The sequence below is a fragment of the Amblyraja radiata genome, chromosome 4 (genome assembly GCF_010909765.2).
Source record: "Amblyraja radiata isolate CabotCenter1 chromosome 4, sAmbRad1.1.pri, whole genome shotgun sequence".
Classification (NCBI taxonomy): Eukaryota; Metazoa; Chordata; class Chondrichthyes; order Rajiformes; family Rajidae; genus Amblyraja; species Amblyraja radiata.
Window position 1 is genome coordinate 45997382 of NC_045959.1, and position 16857 is coordinate 46014238.

Here is a 16857-nt window from a genome sequence, read left to right on the forward strand (position 1 = left end):
CGTAGGCGTTGGTCAGGTCAAGCCAGAGCACTGTCAGGTCTCCCTTGTCCTCCCTGGCTTCTCTGATGAGCTGGGTCACCACTCCCGTGTGCTCTAGACACCCCGGCACTCCAGATAAGCCTCCCTTTTGCGCTGAGCTGTCGATGTAGCCATTGCTGGAGAGGAAGTTGGTCAGCCGCCTCGCCACTATGCTGAAGAAAATCTTGCCTTCAACGCTTAGCAAGGAGATGATTCTGAACTCATTGATCTTCTTGGAATCTTCCTCCTTTGGGATCCAGACTCCTTCAGCGAATCGCCACTGCTGCGCCACTTTTCCTCTCCTCCAGATGACTTTCAGGATCTTCCACAGCCGTTTCAGTAACAAGAGGCAGTTCTTGTAGACCCTGTAGGGGACTCCGCTCAGGCCATGGGCTGAGCCAGCTCTTGCTCTCTTCACAATGTCCTGGACCTCTTTCAGGAGTGGCTCTCTACTATCAAACTCCTTGATGGGTGGAGGTTGTTTTATCAGGATGTTGCACTGGCCCAGCTCCTGCTGCCTGACTGGGTCACTGTAGGTCGTCTGGATGTGCCGGTCGATCTCCTCCTTAGAGCAAGCCAAGCTCCCACTGCGCTTCTGCCCGAGTAGTTGTTTGGTGAAGCCGAAGGGGTTGCTATGAAGGATGCTCGCTTCCTGGTTCTTTCCTTCCGGCGTCTTCAGTGCCACTCAGCTCTACGGAGGGTCATCAGCTTCTTCCTCAGGATGGTTTGCAGCTCAGCCAAGGGGGGACGTTGCTCTTCCCTGGCCTCTTTATACTGCTTCTTGAGGGACTTCAGCTCCTGCCGGATCTTGTGGATCTTCATTGCTTGTTGGTTCATGGTGAAAGGTGTTCTGGCCATCTTCTTCTCCACTTCTCCAAACCTTTCCACTGCTAGGCTGATGATGATTATCGTCATCGTCCGCAGCCTTCGGTCCACGTCTCCCTTCGCAGTTGCTTCTAGCACCTTGTCGACGTCCTCGTCGAACTGATGCCAGACTGCCGTCTTGCAGGCCTGAGGCCATTTGACTCGAACCTTCTCCGGAGAACTGTTCCGAGGGACTAGTTGCGTCACTTGGAGGCTTCGGGCTCTATGGAGTGATTCCGGGCCCGGCTCCTCCTGCGTCTCAATGAATGATTTGTTAACCCTTAATGGGCTTGCAATAATTGATTTGTTAGCCAGTAATGTGCTTGCAATGAATGATCATTTGTTAACCCTTAATGTGCTTGCAATAAATGATTTGTTAGCCAGCAATGTGCTTCAATGAATGATGATTTGTTAACCCTTAATGTGCTTGCAATGATTGATTTGTTAGCCAGTAATGTGCTTGCAATGAATGATCATTTGTTAACCCTTAATATGCTTGCAATAAATGATTTGTTAGCCAGCAATGTGCTTCAATGAATGATGATTTGTTAACCCTTAATGTGCTTGCAATAAATGATTTGTTAGCCCTTAATGAAATGAAATTAGTTGTTTGGCCTGCCTTGTGCTTGAAATTGAAATGGAAATAGAAATTATATGACATGAGTTATTTGGCCTGCCCTGTGCTTTTGCATTGCCTTTGCTTTGCATGACCTCACCTGAAATGAAAACAAATTGATTGTATTGTTGGCTGGCCCCGCTGGCCTGTGCTTTTGCTTTGCCTTTGCTTTGCTTGACCTCACCTGAAATGAAAGCAAATGGATTGTATTGTTGGCTGTTCCCGCCTGCCCTGTGCTTTTGCTCTGCCTTTGCTTTTCTTGACCTCAACTGAAATGAAAGCAAATGGATTATATTGTTGGCTGGCACCGCCTGCCCTGTGCTTTTGCTTTTGCTTTGCCTTTGCTTTGCTTTTGCTTTGCTTGACCTCACCTGGAATGAAAGCAAATGGATTGTATTGTTGGCTGGCCCTGCCTGCCCTGTGCTTTTGCTTTGCCTTTGCTTTGCATGACCTCACCTGAAATGAAAGCAAATGGATTGTATTGTTGGCTGGCCCCTCTTGACCTGTGCTTATGCTTTTGCATTTGCTTTGCTTGACCTCACCTGAAATGAAAGCAAATGGATTTGACCTGACTTGAAATGGGTTGACTTGACATGAAATGGATTGTTGGCCCTGCACCCACAGTGCTTGACTTGACCCACAACACCCATGCTAGCGCTCCAGAACCCTCCCCGCCCCCCACTGACCACCAATATTGGAATTGATGGAGAGGTGGAATATTGCATTGGGGGACCAGCCCTCCCATGTGAACCTGGGACCCAAAAGGTCCCACTTAGTCTAGTATGACAATAAAACTCTCTTGACTCATGAAAGATTATCAATGAGTATTTATCTCAAAACTGGAGAAGGTATGGTTTTGTCATGTGCCGTGAATATATTCTCAAAGTAAAATATCCTTGCAGTCACTGAGATGCTAAACAAATTATTATGGTCAGCCTTGGTTGCATTCTGTTAAGAAAAATATTCCCGAATCTTGCAAACTATCCCACAATAGGGTATTTACTTCTATACGCTAAAGGGAAAGGTAGAGGAGTGCCTGTGTGAAAGATCTGATGTTTTAATCATCAAATGAACAGGTGGGGTGCAAAGTGGTCAAAAGAAGGTTTTATTATTTCACCTTAACCTATCATTATCTATTATTAGATAATAAACCCTACAGGTATATCCTTGAACATGACATGGCTAAAGATTGTGATCAGCTATAATATACAAAAACAAAACATATGGTGGACACACAATTTGGGAAAAAATACACCTGTGAAAGCACTTACTGTGTATGCAACATTTAGAATTAAAAATTGTACTTGCCCTGGTTCTTGACATATCTTCATAAAATTCACAAATTAAAATGTGCCTGTTTGATGGAAGATCTTGCATATATTATGTGTTTAAGGACCACTAAAAATTAAAAGAATCAAAATGCTTTAGATAATATTTTCAGCTTTAAATAATCAAGACTATTTAACTTATTTTTGGTGTACTTGCAATAAGGTCCAGCCAGAAATCGTGATTTGTAACAGTTTAAAATAATTATTCTAATTTCTCTAAAGCCTACTTGCATAGGTTCATCTGATATCTCAGTAATTTCACTTCTGCAAAAAATGTGGTGGGGATAAGAAATTTCCCTTGAGGATTCTAACTCAAAGTTCAGTTTTATCTTGGCAAAGATTGTCACTTAAACACACTACGTAGTGAGTATCCAATGCTCAAAGCTGGCATCACTTCAGAAAGTATAACTTTTTCCGAATTTATAGTATAGCAAACAATTACATTTTGTTGAGTGCTAAAAATGTTTTGAAGCAATGAACAAAAGACCAACGGATTCTCTATTTGCAGACATTCTGAAGTTAGGACTATACTCCTTTGCAAATCAGCTTTCAGGGAAATAAAAATACTATTTTTAACTGCTAGCATATGAAACTCCAACCTGGTTAAATAACATATGCAGGTGATCCCCAAGCTATGGAGGGGCTGTGTTCCTAGAAAATCAGCCGTATCTTGATTTTCCATACCTCAAATACTCGTTACCAACTGAATCCATATTACAAGTTGAGATTCTTCGGTAATAAGGAGTTGACTGACCACTATGATTTAACAGTTGAGAACAACATTATTCTCGGGGGATAGACACTCATGGATTGGAAAGGATTTAGGATGTTAGAATATTAAGGAAAGGGAGAGGATTCAAGAATCAGGTTGCATATGAAAAAGGTGGTGTAGAAGGAGTTCCGAACATAATGGGTTAAAGCACAGTGACTTAATGGAAATGAAGAAAAGGCGACAAGATTACGTTAAAGACCCAGTGTAAGAGCTAGCCAGGGCACCCCACAATGCAGCACATCAGAGAAAATGCCTTGCAGATGAAGAACACAACAGCATTGCACTCTGAGACGTTTGTTCACATGTGCTTGGACTGGAGATGGCATAGCAAAGGAGTGATTGGCCTGTAACTGCCACTCAATCAATGTGGTGATGTCATATCCATATTTTACTGCCTCTTGGTATTGATTGACTAAAAATAAACAACATTTATTGGGGTGTATTGCATTTGTCTCCATTTATTTATTATATCCATATAATTTCTGTAAAAGTGAATGTTATTCCATATCTCAATTTTTTTGTAGTGATTTCCATTACCTGAAATTATTGTCACCTATATACTGCAGCAGTCACCTATATACTGTAGCTATTCCCTCAATAAAATTGACCTTAAGGTATACAGTATAATGGCCAAATGTTGGAATCTGCTAAGAATGTCAAAATATATATATATTTAAGCCATATCAACATGGTTTAAGAAAGGGGAACCACGTTTGACAAATCTAATGAGTCTTTTGAGATCTTAGCTACCAGATCTATACAGGGTAGGCTGTGAATGGGTGTTCCTTAGATTTTAAAAAGGTATTTTATAAGGTGTCACACTAAAGTGAATAAGGATGGATAATACAAAAATGACAGTAAATTAAGAAAAAATATATACTGAATATTTGTTTCTAGACCTGTATAAAAATGAAGAGAGCTCTAGAAATAAACATGGATGTCTCACCAACAGTCTGTCTGTCCAGTTTTTGTCATTTGAAGTACATGTTAAAGGGTATGTTTTAGTGTTCTTTGAATTGTTTTATATTGGGGGGGAGGGGGTGTGCTGGGGGAAACTCTTTTCAATATCTTATCTCGATGAAGATGCAATTTTTTTCCATATCGTATCTCCATCCCCACTGTGGCCTAACATGATGGAGTTGGCGGCTTTTCCTGGAGACCGACCCGATGCTTCAACCGCGGGCATGGCGCGGTGCGGACTTACCATCTTGGAGCTTGCGATCCCTTTGCCGGGAGAGCTCCAACTACGGGTCTGTGGACTTTAACATCGTGGAGTCCGCGGGCCCTGGTTAGAGACCGATTTGGGAGCTCCAAGCTGCGAAGAGTTTCAACTATCCCGACACGGGAGTTTCGATCACCCCGACGCGAGGGCTTCGGATCGCCGGCTGCGGGAGCTTTGATCGCCCCGACTGCGGATGGTTCGACAGCCGCGACCGCGGGAGAATAAAGAGGGAGAAAATTGGACTTTATTACCTTCCATCACAGTGAGGAATGTAGGGAGCCGCTGTGGTGGATGTTTATGTTAACTTTTATTTTGTGTGCCTTGTTGTTTTTCACTTAGTGGTTGTATGGTAACTCAAATTTCACTGTACCTTAATTGGTACATGTGACAATAAACTGACCTTGAATAAGGGTTGAATAACCTTGAATCTGGCTTTAAACAAATACTTTCTATGTGTGCTCATTGTAGAAAATACAATAAAACAAGGGCATAATTACAGTGAGGAACGCAAGATAATTAAAATGATGAAGAGAAAATACTAGAAAAATCAAGGATGATAAAAACTTTCAAGACCGCTGAACCAGATATTGCATCCCTGACATTTTAAAATGTGGCTTACGAGATGGAGGATACATTAATGATAATCTTCCAAAAAATTACTTGATTCTCTTTACAGTGATTTAGATTGGAACATACCAACTACAACACCATTATCCAAGAAAGGAGTGGGATAGAAATTAGGGAGCTATGGACCAATCATACTGAAATCAACTTTCAACAAACTCTGGACTTCATTATTGAGAATGTGGATCTGGAGACTTAAGAAAATCTTAACGAGCTTGGTCCTATTCCAATTTAGGTGGTTGTTCAATGGGCTATTACAGTCCATCTGTTCCCAGATGTTCAGTAAACCTGTGCCAGAAACAATACCATACATACTAAAAGAAATTGAGGTGCCAGCCAAATGAACCATGTTAAAAACAAAACCAATATGTAACTAGACTAAGTGGAACCCGTTGGGTCCCAGTCACACGGGAGGCCTGGTCCCCCAACGCAACGCATTCCCCAACGCAATATTCCACCAATCACCCGTTCCCCCAACTTCCCCCAACGCAATATTTTACCACTCACGCGGCTGACTGGTTCCCAATGTGACGCCCCTGATCCCTCCTCCTCCTCTCCCCCCCCCCACTCCGCCCCTTGCCCTTCCTCCCCAATGCAATCACTCCATCCCCCCGCAACCTCCCCCCCCCCATCCACTCTTAGCGGCTCTCCGGCGGCCCAGCCATTCCCGCCCATTGTGTTCCCATTGTGATGTAGAACATGCAGGTATTACTGCGCAGGTGCAGCTGACAGGCATGGCAAGTGGAAAAGGGATTAATTAAAGCTTAAATGCGAATTACTCTCTTTTTTTATATACACACTTCACGTTTTTCTATTCTCTACCATCTATTTTTCCTCTTTTCCCCCTTTCCATTGTTTTCTTTTTCTTGTCTTGCTTACTTCCTTTTCAAACTAGAGGTTGTACATAGAATGGATTACGGTATGACATTGTTGGCACCTAAAATTAGGTTCCACTGTATTGTTTTGTACTGTAGCAGGGGAGTGGGACGACATCAGGAGGGGACTGTCGGGGGCCGGGGGGAAATGTCCTGCATCCGGAGGGGGACGGCTTCAGGCGGGGGCTGTCGGGGGCTGGTGCGGTGGGGGGAAGCGTCTTGCAGCCGGGGAGGGGGACGGCTTCAGGTGGGGGTTAATGCGGCCTATCGCTGTCATGGCCTACCACTGCCACTGCCTATCACTGCCACTGCTGTGTGTCAGTGTGGGTGTGTGGTGGGGAGGATTATGGGGGGGCTGGGCCTGTGTGGGCGAGGGTGGTATGGGGGGAGGGGAGTGTGGGGGAGGGGAGTGTGGGGTGGGAGGGGAGGGGTGTGTGGGCAGGAGGCATGTGGGGGGGAGGAGGTGTGGAGGGTTGGGGGGAGGGGGTGTGTGGGGTAGCGGGGGAAGGGTGCGTGTGGGAGGGCGAGGGACGTGTGTGGGAGGGGGAGTGGTGTGTGTGGGAGGAGGGTGTGTAGGAGGGTGTGTGTGGGTAGGGGAGAGGGGTGGGGGGGGTGTGGGGGGGAGGGTTGTGGGGGGGGTTGTGGGCAGGGGGGGGAGAGCTCGGCAAAAAGATGGGGGTTGTGGGGGATGTGGGCGGAGAGGGGTGTGTGGCGAGGGGGGGAGAGAGCTCGGAGAAAAGGCGGGAGTTGTGGGGGTATCACAGGGGAGGGGGGCAGGAGGCAGCGAGGGAGGCCAGAGGGGAAGGGGCTGAAGCCGACGATGCGACGGGGACTCACAGCGGGCGCTGGTGGCTGGACGTTCTCCTCCGCCGGGATCAGATTCCGCTTTCCGTTTGGCGACATCTCCCGTGCTGGGCTGGGCCTGGGCCGGGGCAGCTTCCGGTCCCTCCGAAAATTGTGTCCGGTTGAAACCCTCCACTGGCCATCCTCAGCTCCAGTAAAGATGCTATGGCGCAGGAAGGGGCGGACTGTCCCGTGGAGAGATAAGAGAAAAGACCAATCCACGCGGCGCTGACTGGCAGGGCGGGGGGAGAGAGAAGGGGGGGAGAGAGAGAAGGGGAGGGAGAGAGAGGAGGGGGGAGAGAGAGGAGGGGGGGAGGGAGGGAGAGGAGGGGGGGGAGAGAGAGGAGGGGGCAGAAAGAGGAGGGGGAGAGAGAGGATGGGAGGAGAGAGAGGAGGGGGGAAGAGAGAGGAGGGGGAGATTGAGGAAGGGGAAGAGAGAGGAAGGGGAAGAGACAGGAGGGGAAGAGAGAGGAGGGGGGAGAGAGAGGCGGGGGGGAGAGGCCGGGGGGAAGGGAGAGCCCGACGGGGGCGAGAGAGCCCGGGGGGGAGAGAGAGGGCCGAGGTGGGAGAGAGAGAGCCTGGGGGGGGGGGGAACGAGAGAAAGAGCTTGTTGAAAGCGGTAAAAAATCTGTCTAAATTTGCAGAGTAAATAACCTTGAACTTTTAAAATTGTAAAGAAATTAGTACAGGAAAAAAGAACGGGAGGTAACAAACGGGGAAAAGCAACGTTAGAAATATATTTTTTAATTAAAAAAGCCCTGCCTTTGACATTAAATGTTATCTTTAAGAATTAGTACAGTTAAGTGAGTCACCGGAAAGTCATCAAAGAACAAAATTGCAACGTTTTCGAAGTTAAACCAAAACAATGAAGTTCAATCGGACTATTATATTTAGAGATGTGGAAGTCAGCATTAAGCCTCGTGCATCAAAGTGATATAATGACCGTTGAGAAAGTTCTGGAAAAGCAAGCCGGGAAGCTCATGAGTGCTCGTGACCTCGGAAGCCCTCGTGAGCACTCGGGATTGCTCCTGAGCTCTCGGGACCTCAGGGGACCTCGGAAGAGCTCGGAAGCCCTCAGAAACGCTTGGGAGCGCTCAGGAGCTGCAGTATAGAGCCCACTTGCTCGTTCTTTCTGTCTTTTGAAGGGGGACGGGGTGACGTCACTCGCTGCGCGTGGAACATAGGGCAGCAGGCCGCAAGAAGCAGAGCCATTGTGATGTCATCATCGAGACCATCTCGTTTATTTTCAGTTATTCAAAATTTTTGAGCATTTTCAGAAATAACTCGAGAAATAATGCATTAAATTTTAAGATAAGGCGATTTTTGACATCACGCCGTAAATCTCTATCGGAATATGTAAATTTTTCACCGTTAGCGTGTCGTGTTTTCGAGGCGATGTGAAACGCAGATGAACATCACACAAATAAATACACATCCAAGATCAGAGTTTTATAAGTATAAAGATAGATAGATAGATAGATAAGCAGCGGTGAGCAATCGCATATTAACAGATCAGATTAAACCTCTGCTGTGCTATCACATCTAATAATGAATGGTGGTGGGCAGTTAAACAGTTAACATGAGGAGGATTGTCCTAGGAGAGGAGAACAAGAAGAGTCTGTCCGTTTTTTCCATCTTTTTTTAATTTTCTAGTTTGTTTAAAAGTATGTTGAGGAGGTTTCTTTAGCTTTTCTATGTGGGGGAAGGGGGTAGGGTAAGGGGGAAACCGTTTCCCAGTCGCCTCCTGGCGAGGACGTGACTATTCTCCGAGTCACGTCCTCTCCCCCATTCTCGCGGCCTACCACCTGGATTGGAACGGCCTTTCCTGCCAGGGACCGGACCAGTGGCGGCGCAGTGCTGGATACGTTGCGAAGTGGGCGATGCCTCACCTGGGATCGGCGTTGAAACTCCGGAGTGCTGGGCCTGCTGCAACAACATCGCGGGCTGTGGTTTGAAGAGCTTCCAGCGCGGGTGGCGCTAACTTTAACATCGCGGTGCCCTGGGGCCCTTTGCCGAGGGCCGCCAGCGTTGGTCTCCGCTCGGCGGGGCGTGGACTTCGAGAGCCGTGGACTCCGGCAGGAAGTGGCCGATTGAGAGGTCCAAACCGCTGAGGTTGTTCTCCCATTCCGACGTCGGAGTTTCAGCATCCCAGCGAGAGGGCCTGAACATCAGGCCACACGTAGCGGCGACTGCGGAGGGTTGCGGAGGGCTCGGGAGGCCCCGACCATGGGTGTACATCAAAAAACATCTAAGAGGAGGATGACTAAACTTTGAGCCTTCCCTCACAGTGAGAAACTTTGATTCTGCTGTGCAGGGGATGTTTATGTTAAAATACCATCATGTTTTGTTCTTTGTATGGCTGTATGGTGACCCCAAATTTCACTGTACCAATTGGTGCATGCAAATGTCTTTTGAATCTTGAAATGCAATCCAACTTCAGAAAATCTGAAGCAAGCAAGTGAATGCTAAAGGAAGAGCTGAAGCATCTGCAACCATGTTCCGCCTAAAATCCTCACCATCGCAGAACCCCAGGGCAATGCCCTAGGCTCAACCATCTTCAGATTCTTCATCAATTAACTTATTTCTTTCATAAAGTCAGAATTGGGGATACCTGCTAATGATTGGACAATGTTTGATTCCAGTTGAAGCAATCAACCAATACCCTAGACAACATTCTGGCAGAGACTGAAGTGGCAAAGACATTCATGCCGTGAAATTGCCAAGACATCTATCTCCAACAACTACTTCCGACTTCCGTCTTAACGACTTCCATTGTCATTCAATGGCATTATCATTGCAGAATCCCACACAATCAATATGCATTACTCCAAAACTCCTCTGGACCACCCACATTGATATTATTACCTACAACGTTTCCACCTTCCACAAGGCACACGTTAGAAGGGAAATAGAACATTCCCCATTTGCCTGCAAAGGTCCAGCACCAGAAACTCTCGAGCAGCTTAATACTATCCAGGTATATGGGACTAGGGGAGAATACGCGTTCGGCACGGACTAGAAGGGTCGAGATGGCCTGTTTCCGTGCTGTAATTGTTATATGGTTATATGGTTATCCAGAGCATGGCAGCCTACTTGATTGGCACCCATAAAAGACTCCCGACCATTCCCTCCACTGGTACACAGTGCGCCATGTACAAAATATATTGCAGTTACTCACCTTGGCCACTTTGATATCCCCTCCAAAACCGGAACCTCTAGAGCAGGCATAATAACATCACCACATGCAGGTCCCTCTTCTAGTTACATACCACTTGTGTTGGAAAGGTACTGTCATTCTTTCATTGTCATTGGGTCTAAATGCTAGAACTCAACTGTAGAATTTATGACAGTATTGTGAACGACAATTGGAATGATTCTTGGAGCAGAACATAAGTTTCTGCCACCTGTTCAACACTGTAGTACTCTGCCTTGTGAGTCATCCATGGACTGGAGGCCTATGGTACAATGGCTCCCATTAGCGCTTTAGCAGGTGAGTGTGGTTGTCGGATTATGGTGGTAGCTATGTGTGGAAATGGGTTGGTTTGAACACAATGCAGCCCAATAGAATTAAGCAATATCAATATCAATATTTTTATGAAAGGGTATTAATATTTGCTTACAGGGCTGATAAGGGGAATCTGATCATATAAAATATCTCAAATTTCAAAATATATTCAATAAGATTTTATGCAAAATAAATGCACACATGAAGGAAATAATATATTCTCGTAGATAAATTATACCTCAAAGAACAGGACACAAAAAGTAGGAATATGTTTGAATGGTGGTCCTCAACATTTCAGAATTTAAAAAGAAGAGATATTTGATGATGATACACAGCTAGGCAGGGGAGCTGTTACCTGTAAGGGGGATGCAAAGAATCAACAAAGGGATATGGAGTGAAGTGTTATACAGAAAAATAAATTATGAGAAACTAGCAAATGGTGGGTTCACTGTTTCATGAAATACAGATAGTTAATATACCAGTACAGAATGTCCTTTGAATGGCAAATTGCACTTCATTGCAAGAGGGATGGAATTCAATTTTACAGCCTGTACTGCTTGAGGAATTTTGGTCTTCAGATCCAAAGAAGGATATGTGTATCTTGGAGCTGGTTCTGAGTACATTCATTAGATTAATTCCTAAAATTAAGGAGTTGCAGGAGAGATTGAGTAACACTAGCTTCTATTCGCTGGAGTTTAGAAAGTGATCTCATTACAACATAAATGATATAAAGGGGGTTACCACTGACGTGGTAAACGCTGAGAAGTTGTTTCTTCAGGCTAAATAATTTAGAACCAAGAAACATAGTCTCAGGAAAATGGTTCAACATTTAGGACAGGGGTGAGGTTTTTCATACGGTTGTTAGTCTTAGTAATTCTGTGTCAGAGAGCAGTGGCTATTCAGTCCATAAAATATTAAATTCTGAGGTGTTTTTTCACACTAACTAAAAGCTTTTGTGGTATGATATGCCTTGGTACTGGTTAATCTACAAAGTAGAGAGAGCTGGAACGCAAGGTCCTGAGATGGGCTTAAAATTGACTGAGCCAAAATAGGTGTAATAAAAATGAAATGCAGATGCTGGGGTTTATACCAAAGATAGACACAAAATGTTGAACTCAGCGAGTCACGCAGCATCACTGGGGAATGTGGATAGGTGATGTTTTGGGTCGGGACCGTTCTTCAGACAAAGAAATAAGTGGTTGTTAATGAAGCTGTATCACATGCCAAAGGTACAGTATGTGTCCCTTTGCTCTACAATTCATATAAATGATTTGAAGATGGAACAAAACCACTAAGCTTGCAGTTGTACAAATCAGGGAAAGGGAATCAGAGAACATATAGTTATATCTGAGGTACACAAAAAAGCTGGAGAAACTCAGCGGGTGCAGCAGCATCTATGGAGCGAAGGAAATAGGCAACGTTTCGGGTCGGTTATATCTGGATTGGACTGTGGGCAGCTGAGTCATAAACCCTTTTTGATATGAACAAACACAATTAAATGACAATAGATAAGAAATATAAACTAAATGGCACAAGAATATGAGAATTATCCCAGAAGACATATGGGTATAGATAAGATTACACAAAAATGAAGCTGTGGCAATATTAAGGAAAGCGAATTGAAGTTTTTGATAGACTGCAGGGACGAATATACAGTATAAGGAAATGGTGCAGTAAAAGTGACAACAAAATGAAAAATAGCTTGAAGAATTTGATATGAGGAAGCCAAGGCTAGAAGAGATATTACTAATACTTTCACGATTCTTCCTTTCAATACTGTCATATAATCTAGAAAAAAGAGACATAGATGAAGTGTAGAAAAATACAATAAGTTGTAATGGGCACTGTGATGCAGCTATGCAAGTTGCTGCTGCACAACTCCAGCAATCTGAGTTTGATCCTGATTTCCCAGTGCTGTATAAGGTCATCAATAATACCGGCACCAAAAAAAAGCAAGGTGGGATGCCTCAACAACTTTCATCCAGTGGCACACATGTCCAATGTGACCCATCCTGCTTCAAGAGGTTGGTTATAATGCATATCAGCTCCTGCATTTCTAAGATTCTTCAAGCTGGTTTACCATTTTGTTGTTCCTTTTGCCGCACAGTCTCCTTATATATTCAAGATTCTTGCAGTACATCCAAAACTTAATTACTTAATTTTGGCACACGGTTGATTTTTATGTAATCTTACAATATGCCTATATCTCCACTGCATTGATTCTCATATTGTTGTGGCATTTAGTTTATTTCGAATTTGCCTACTGCTATAACGTTGGTTCTCCACTCTGCAGTGGACCATTTGGACAACAAGAACACGTATGTCAAGGCTGTTGTCCATCAACACCTCTACTTTCTCAGAAGTTTGAGGAGATTCTGTATGTTGTTGAATACTCTATCGGACTTCTAAAAAGTATTCAAGAGCTGGAGAGCATATTGACTGGTTGCATCAAAGCTTGTTTCGTTAACTTGAATGCCAAGAATGTAGGAGGTTACAGAAAGTGATAAACATTGCTTGGTCCATCACAGATATTGATGTCCCTACTATTGAAAGGATTAATAGGAAGCGCTGCCTCGACAAAGCAGCCATCATCAAAGACCCACACTATCCTGGCACACTCTCTCATCTTGCTGCTACCATTGGGAAGAAAGTGCAGAAGCTTGAGAGGCGTTACCTCTAGGTTCAAGAATAGCTTCTTCCCATCAACCATCAGGTTCTTGAACTACATTGTATAATCCTAACCACAAGCACTAAACTACTATGGACTTTGTATAAGGTTTGCACTACGTATTTCAGCTTGCACTATTATAGTTCCCCCGTTACCCAGGACCAGGAGACAGAGTCTCAAGATCAATGGAGAAACAAGAGACTGCAGATGCAGGAATCTAGAGTAAGAAACAAACTGCTGGAGAAACTCAACTGGCCAGGCAGCATCTGTGGAAAGTGTCCTGATGCAAAACATGATTTTCCATTTCCCTCCACAGATGCTGCCTGTTGCACTGAGTTCCTCCCTCAGTTTGTTTTTATACTCTCAGGATAGGGGGATTAGCCATTCAGGGCAGAGAAAATGTTAAATTTCTTTACGTAGAAGAATATCTTGGAATTCTCTACGTCGGTTGGCCACATAGTCATTGACTCTATTTCAAAAATTAGTAAGTACTTTGGACATTAAGCAAAATGAGAGGATATAGGGGGTGAATAGAAAACTGGACTTGAGGAACAAGATCAGTCATAATGCTCTTGCATTGTGGAGAACAGCTCATGGATTGCATGACCTATTCCTGCTACTATTTCTCATGTTCCTAAGTTACCTTTTGGTCAACATTATTGTGATATTAAATGAATTGACAGTGCAACTCATCTAAGTATTGTGATATGTTGTTCATAGATAATAAATTGGAACTGTTAGCTGCAAAATAACTACAGTCGTAGCTTGCCGTACTGTCATTTCTGAATCACCACGCGTCAACTTAAGCAAGAAAAATGTGGATTGTAAATTCAATAGAGTATCAATACAAATTGTTCTGGCAGTAAGGTGGGCCTTCTGGGCACTGTAGAAAGTAAACCAGTTTTCAGTTGTATGTTTTTTCTCAAAGCTGATACTGCCATCTGTGCTGCTAAAGCATACATAAAATAATCTGCCAGCAAATTGCTCTTAGCCACCTCCTGTTGGCCATGACATAATTATTCAGCAAGCAACAGAATAGGAACATTACCAGATGTGAATCACACCCTGCACCCAGTGTTTGTAGATACACTAGTATCTACCACCATGCTGCACTGACAGCGTTGCGGAGAAGAAAGAAATACAATTTGTAACAATTTACAGAACTGGGGCGATAGTAATGAGATAACAGTGCAAAAATTTAGAAACCACGGATATTTTTACATGTGGAAATGAAGAAAATGAATGTACAATGAACTACAGAATGCTACCTACCAATGTTTTCCCGTCATTTCTCCCTCACTATACCCTTCAAGCCATCCAACGTTCCCTTGCCAACTTTTAAATCAAGCAAAGAAAGTAAACCCTGACTACATTAGCATATTAGTTATTACCTCCTTATTTCCAGAATTTATCCTGAGCTATTTTTCATTGACAATTTCGTTCTTTGTTCAATAAGAAGAAAGACATTTCTGAATGAAATAATGCCCATTTTGGCGAGCAGAGCGAGAATGTTGAATATCATTTAGCCCAATCAAAACCGCCGAACATCTGAATATAACAAATATGCGTATTATAATTTAATATCTGGGTGATTAGCTTAGAAAATGGTCGTTCGTTTTTACATGAAGAATGGATCGGAGGTTAGTCAAGTTAGAAAAAGGCAACATAAACAAAATAAACAAACGTGAAATTTCATAATGAGAACACTTACGTATAGATTAAAACAAACTATTTTCTGAGGCCGAGGACCAATTCGTAAACCTCCTGATATTGATTTTACGCTAGGATGGTAACCTGCACAGTAACGCAAACGTTTTATCTTCTCGCCTTCATTTCTCAATCCTTAGGTTATTATATCAGGCTCTGTAATTACCACTGCAACCTTCCTATAAGTATACTTAAGTTTTAGTCCAATGTTAATGAATGTCTTTGAGCAATGGCTTGAATTGTTAAGGACATAAATATATAAATATATCATATTTCTTGCAGTAATCAAAAATGATCAAGTAAATCTTCTCAGCATATTTCAACTGTTTTCATCTTCGATTAAATGTCTGCATCGTTTCCATTTAAAATATTAAATATTGCAACATCGCAAGTATTATTTACAAGCCTTCAAATCACCATGACAACAGACTTCGCCGCTGTCCCTACCATTTCGGTTGCACTAACACTACGAAATGAAAAATGATTACGAAGTTTATAAATGTAAAACTCCGGTGCACTTAAAGAAATGCATATATATACACATATTCTTCGATTAAAAAGTGAGAACTATATCTGTGCTGTTGCATTCGGAGTCTAATTGCATCACAAGCAGCGCAGGATCAAGCCGATCACGTCTTTCTGGGGAATCCCATCAGCGCCTTACCTTGGCCGCCACTGAGGAGCCGGGCTTTTCCAGCAGATCCCACAACTTCTTCCTTTTATCGGGACAGCACGAGTTGTCAAACTCCTCGCATTCTCGCTCTTTCATGGTTTCAGCCTCGCGCCTCAGTTCCTCGTTCATTTGCTCCTTTTTCTGGTGGTACCTGGCTTGGCAGCAGGACTCCAGATAGATCTCATCTATGCCCCAGTAATCGAGCTCCTGGCCGAACGAGAGAGCACACATTTCTTCCATCATGTGCAGTTTCCCGGTTCGGTAGAAATTCAAAATCGACGTGAAAGCCCCAGGGTGGCGATCAAAAAAGTACTCGTTTTCATCGAGGGTATAATCGTCGCAGGTCTCCAACAGGGATTCGTGAGTGTTGCAATCCCTCAGTTTCCCCAACCGAGTCCGGGGTAACCTTTCCAGTGTCCTCCACAAGACTTCGTGGTTAAGTCCCCCAACGTTGATTTTAACCCTCCTGGAGCAAGTCTTTTTCCTGATGATCTCCATGGGCTCCGGGGGAAGGGAAGCTGTGGATTGGGATGTTTTCTTTGCCATCCCCGTTGGGATCTTTTCTGCCATGGCAACTCGAATTGAACCGAGAGATTAAACAAAAAAGAATAGCAGATAATAAATAAGACAATCAAATGAGTTCCCAGCTATAATAAATTGAAAATAACAAATAAATATGTGGAAAATAAACCCGTGCGTGTCTTCATACAGGTCCTTCCATTATCGAAGGTGCATAGAAAACAATATGCGAGTAGCGGGTGTGCATTAATCTCAGGAGCTGGCCAGTCACTTTCGTTCAGCATTATCCCCTCGGCTGGCAGTGAGATGTCAGGGCGGCGCCGCCTCCTCGCTCACTGGCGTGCGGGCGAGCTTACGCCTGCCTTCTCCGTGGCCCCCAGCACGAGCCGGGTGAGAGTAACCGCCGCTCCAGCGCGCGCTCCGCCCCGGGCCGTACACGCGCCGCCCCCCCCCCCCCCCTCCCCCCTCCTCCCTCCTCTCCCCTCAGATCGGGCTCCGGGGTCAGGCCCGGCGGGCGAAGCAAACAGCTCAGCTTCGGGGCGGACGCAAAAGGCACAAGCGTCGGTAATGGAGGTGGAGGCGATGGGAGATGGGATCAGACAGGTGGATCTCCTGAGCCGAAA

At 44.4% G+C, this 16857-nt stretch overlaps 1 protein-coding gene across 1 annotated transcript in view; it reads right to left on the reverse strand.

Moving 5' to 3' along the window:
• kcnb2 (potassium voltage-gated channel subfamily B member 2) overlaps positions 1–16541 on the reverse strand; it is a 242961-nt gene extending 226420 nt beyond the window's left edge. Inside the window, exon 1 of the mRNA XM_033019304.1 lies at positions 15707–16541. Within this exon, the coding sequence (XP_032875195.1) occupies positions 15707–16285 (579 nt within the window). The 5' untranslated portion in view covers positions 16286–16541. The remainder of the gene's footprint in view (positions 1–15706) is intronic.
• Positions 16542–16857: the final 316 nt, after the last annotated feature.